At 40.2% G+C, this 3,281-nt stretch overlaps 1 protein-coding gene across 1 annotated transcript in view; it reads right to left on the bottom strand.

Annotated features, from left to right (window-relative positions):
- Window positions 1–288: 288 nt before the first annotated feature.
- mybpc2a (myosin binding protein Ca) overlaps window positions 289–3,281 on the bottom strand; it is a 30,593-nt gene continuing 27,600 nt past the window's right edge. The window contains 4 exon segments of the mRNA XM_020605442.1: window positions 289–618; window positions 896–1,096; window positions 1,832–1,954; window positions 3,169–3,280. Coding sequence (XP_020461098.1) covers window positions 584–618; window positions 896–1,096; window positions 1,832–1,954; window positions 3,169–3,280 — 471 coding nt within the window. The 3' untranslated portion in view covers window positions 289–583.

The following is a 3,281-nucleotide window of genomic DNA, read 5'->3' as shown; positions in this document are numbered from 1 at the left end:
CAGCAGGTTCGTATCTGTATAAGAACCTTTAATCCTGGTGGCTCTTTGATGTCAGCCATGCCTGGCTGAATAGTGGTCTCACCATTCAACCATTACAGGGCTGATGGCCCACAACACCGCGGCAAATAAGCAAAGGTGTGCAGCCAGTTGGTCACACTGTGGAGGTTTCAGTGCTACAGCTGCATCACAATCATAATTCATCCCAACCTATAAAAATGTCCCAGACACAACACAGACAACACAAGGAGCCATAATGGATGAAAGGCTGTTTTATAAGTGTGCTCAGTGACAGGTCCACTTCACAGATAAGAAGGATCCATCTGCATGTGGTCACAGCGGGGCAGTGCCACTACACTACTCTGTGGCATCCCTCAGTCAAGGCATGACAAGGTGGCAGCTTGCTGTAAGAATTTATGGCATGTAGCATTCGTCATAGCAGCGGTGAAATTCCAGTGTATAGGGAAGGCAGGGGGATTGGTTTTAAAGCTTCACCAGTGATCTATTCTAATCATATTTATTCATGACTAGCCCGCTATACATAATCCATTACTATTTCTGTTCAGCTGTATCTTCATGCTGTCGTTCATTTCCTTGCCTCGTCTCCTTTCTCTTGCACAACTGTGGAGAAAAAAAAAGAAATTTAAATCAGTGTGAGAGGCTGGTAAATCATTCCATTTAAAGACACTACAGCACTTGGAGTCATCATATACACAATAAAGTGATATACAGGCTTGAATTTCAACTTTAGTTTCACAACAAGAGATCAGTCAAAACATTAAACTGATGGAGATTTGTCAAGCTGAGCTTTACTGAAGATTGTCACAGAGAGACTTGCCCTGGCCCAGGTCATGTGCTAGCTCTCTACTTTCAAACTATAGTGTTATAGAAAGCATACTTTTAACCTCTAGCTTGTGCTCTCCCTTGTCCTGGCCAAGTTTGTTGATGGCCCTGCAGGAGTATCTGCCTCCGTTTAACAGGCTTGCCTTATGGATATTCAGAGTCAACACACCCTGGTGGTTCTGCATGAGGAACTTGGGGTCTCCAATAATGATCATATTGTTCTTCATTTAAATGATCTTTGGCTGAGGAACAGTGTGTTGGAGGATGAGGCAAAATGCAGGGGGATAAGGAGAGAAGAGGAGGAGGGAGCATATACACAGAGTGAGAGAAGAGGGAGAGGTGAAATTAGGTCAGCATTTCGGCTTGACAAATCTTTGCCAATTCTTTTGGATAAAAAAAAGCGTGTTCACAGATCTTTCTGCTCCACCTCTTGTTCTAAACTGTCTGCAGTCACTGTTTGCCTCTCAAAACTTGTAGCCTCACTTTAAAAAGCACTAAGCATGAAATTTGTGGCATACTCTTGCAGCACAGCTAACAGGGGCCAATGCAGGTAAAGTGTATAGAGGACAGGCAATGCTACAGTGGTAGTATGCTCATTTGCAAGACATAACTGGGGCATTGCCTGCTGTATATTCCACAGGTTTCTATGCAAAATCAAAGTCCAGCATTGTTTTCCTTTCCCTCATAATGACTTCAGACATGCGATACGCTTGGTTTTTTTTTTTCATTTTTTATTGTTTTACACATTTATAATTCCAGTTTTAAGTTGGACCTCCATCCAGATCAGAATTAAAATTTACATATTGATAGGCAATAATTCGCCTTTTTGTTGTAAGAGATCTTTTAAAATTTTCGCGGATTAGCATCAAAAACTAATTGGCTGTTTTTTTTGGGGGGGGGGGGGGAAAAAATAAAAACATAGTGGGTTTGGATTGGAAATGATCAATCAAAGGCCTGAAAACTGAGCAGTTACCTAGTTTCTCTTATACATGCACGGCACAGCTAACAGCGGTGGTGTAGCCTGCAGATACACCTCTGTCCACCAGGGGCACTGTGAACTTGGGGGAGCAGTTCATGTCCCTCTCTTTGAAGGCTGGGGGGTTGTATGCCAACCCTGCACAGTTGGAGAAGTTTTACAAGTCATAACATTTATCCAGAACTCCACACCTTATTCATATTTTTTATTTTCAATTATCCTGCTATCAACAGAGTGATGCCCGAGGCTGATTTTATTTTCCTTATATGAAGTATGTGAGGTTGTATGTTTATTATATGCTTTGTATCATGGTCACATTAATTTTCTTTTAAATTTGTAAGTAAAGGAGTAATGGTGTTTTGCATATTGCATTTTTAATAAAAGATGGTGATAATATAGTTTTATATAACCAGTAGTAATATGATAGTGTGATCAGTCACATGACAGATCAGTATAGACTGTATATAAGGAAAATATAAATGGCCTCTAACAACAGCTAGAAGCATCTGGTCAATGAGTAGAGTTGTGCAAAATGTTTTATTTTGACAGGCTTGTCTCAGTTGAACATTGAACCCACACCATACCAACCAGTCAGTTTAGTTTCTGTGGTTTGTGTTGCAAAATCTGTTCAAGCAATGTAAAACATAGTCTGAAATCATTTGTTTGTAGCCTGCTATAATAACTTTCAGCTGCTTTGGAATTGCTTTGCTTTAATATTGTCAAACAAATTGATGAAATTGGCGGATTACCATTTGAATTAGCAAGACAGTAAACTGACTTTTGATTCAGCCTGAGGTCAGATGGATACTATGATAAATAATCCTTGCAATTTTATAGGCCAGACTGTTCCTTGGAACACAAAAGAGATTGGCTGGGTGTCTGCCAAATTTTCTGGTAGAGTAAGAAAATGCAACAACACAACAACAGTAGCAGCATTTGGCTGGTGGCAGGTGTTAATTTCCTATGCCCGTTGATTTTGTAATCAGAGGCCAGTATTAGATGTTATTTAACACTCTGTCAAAGAAAATTTCTGTTTAGCATAATCAGTGTGTATTAATTTTCCCTTAAATGATGTTCAAGTAATTAATTGCAGCCAACAATTCACCACAATACTTCTGATAGCATTACTGTTCTGCAGTTTAAAATTACAGTTTGTATTTTTAGCAGTTTTTGCATGTGCAGTGTGAATCATCATTCCTATTTTCAGTATCGTACCGATTTCATATAATGCTCAGCGAATGTTTCAACTGAATACAATGTGGCTTACAGCTCAGCATGTGTTAGATGTTCTTGGGCATCAAAAGCAGTACTATCAGGTTACAGGGCACGGTGCTCTGCAGGGAATTCATTACCTGTCTTGGTAATGATGGCAGTGTTGTTGCTGATGCCTGGCTCGTCACTGAGCCCACAGATGTTTTTGCTGAACACTCGAAAGGAGTAGTCGTTCCCCATGACCAGATCAGAC

This window comes from Monopterus albus, unplaced genomic scaffold, assembly GCF_001952655.1.
Source record: "Monopterus albus unplaced genomic scaffold, M_albus_1.0 scaffold70.1, whole genome shotgun sequence".
NCBI classification, from domain to species: Eukaryota; Metazoa; Chordata; class Actinopteri; order Synbranchiformes; family Synbranchidae; genus Monopterus; species Monopterus albus.
This window is presented reverse-complemented; position numbering and strand designations above follow the sequence as displayed.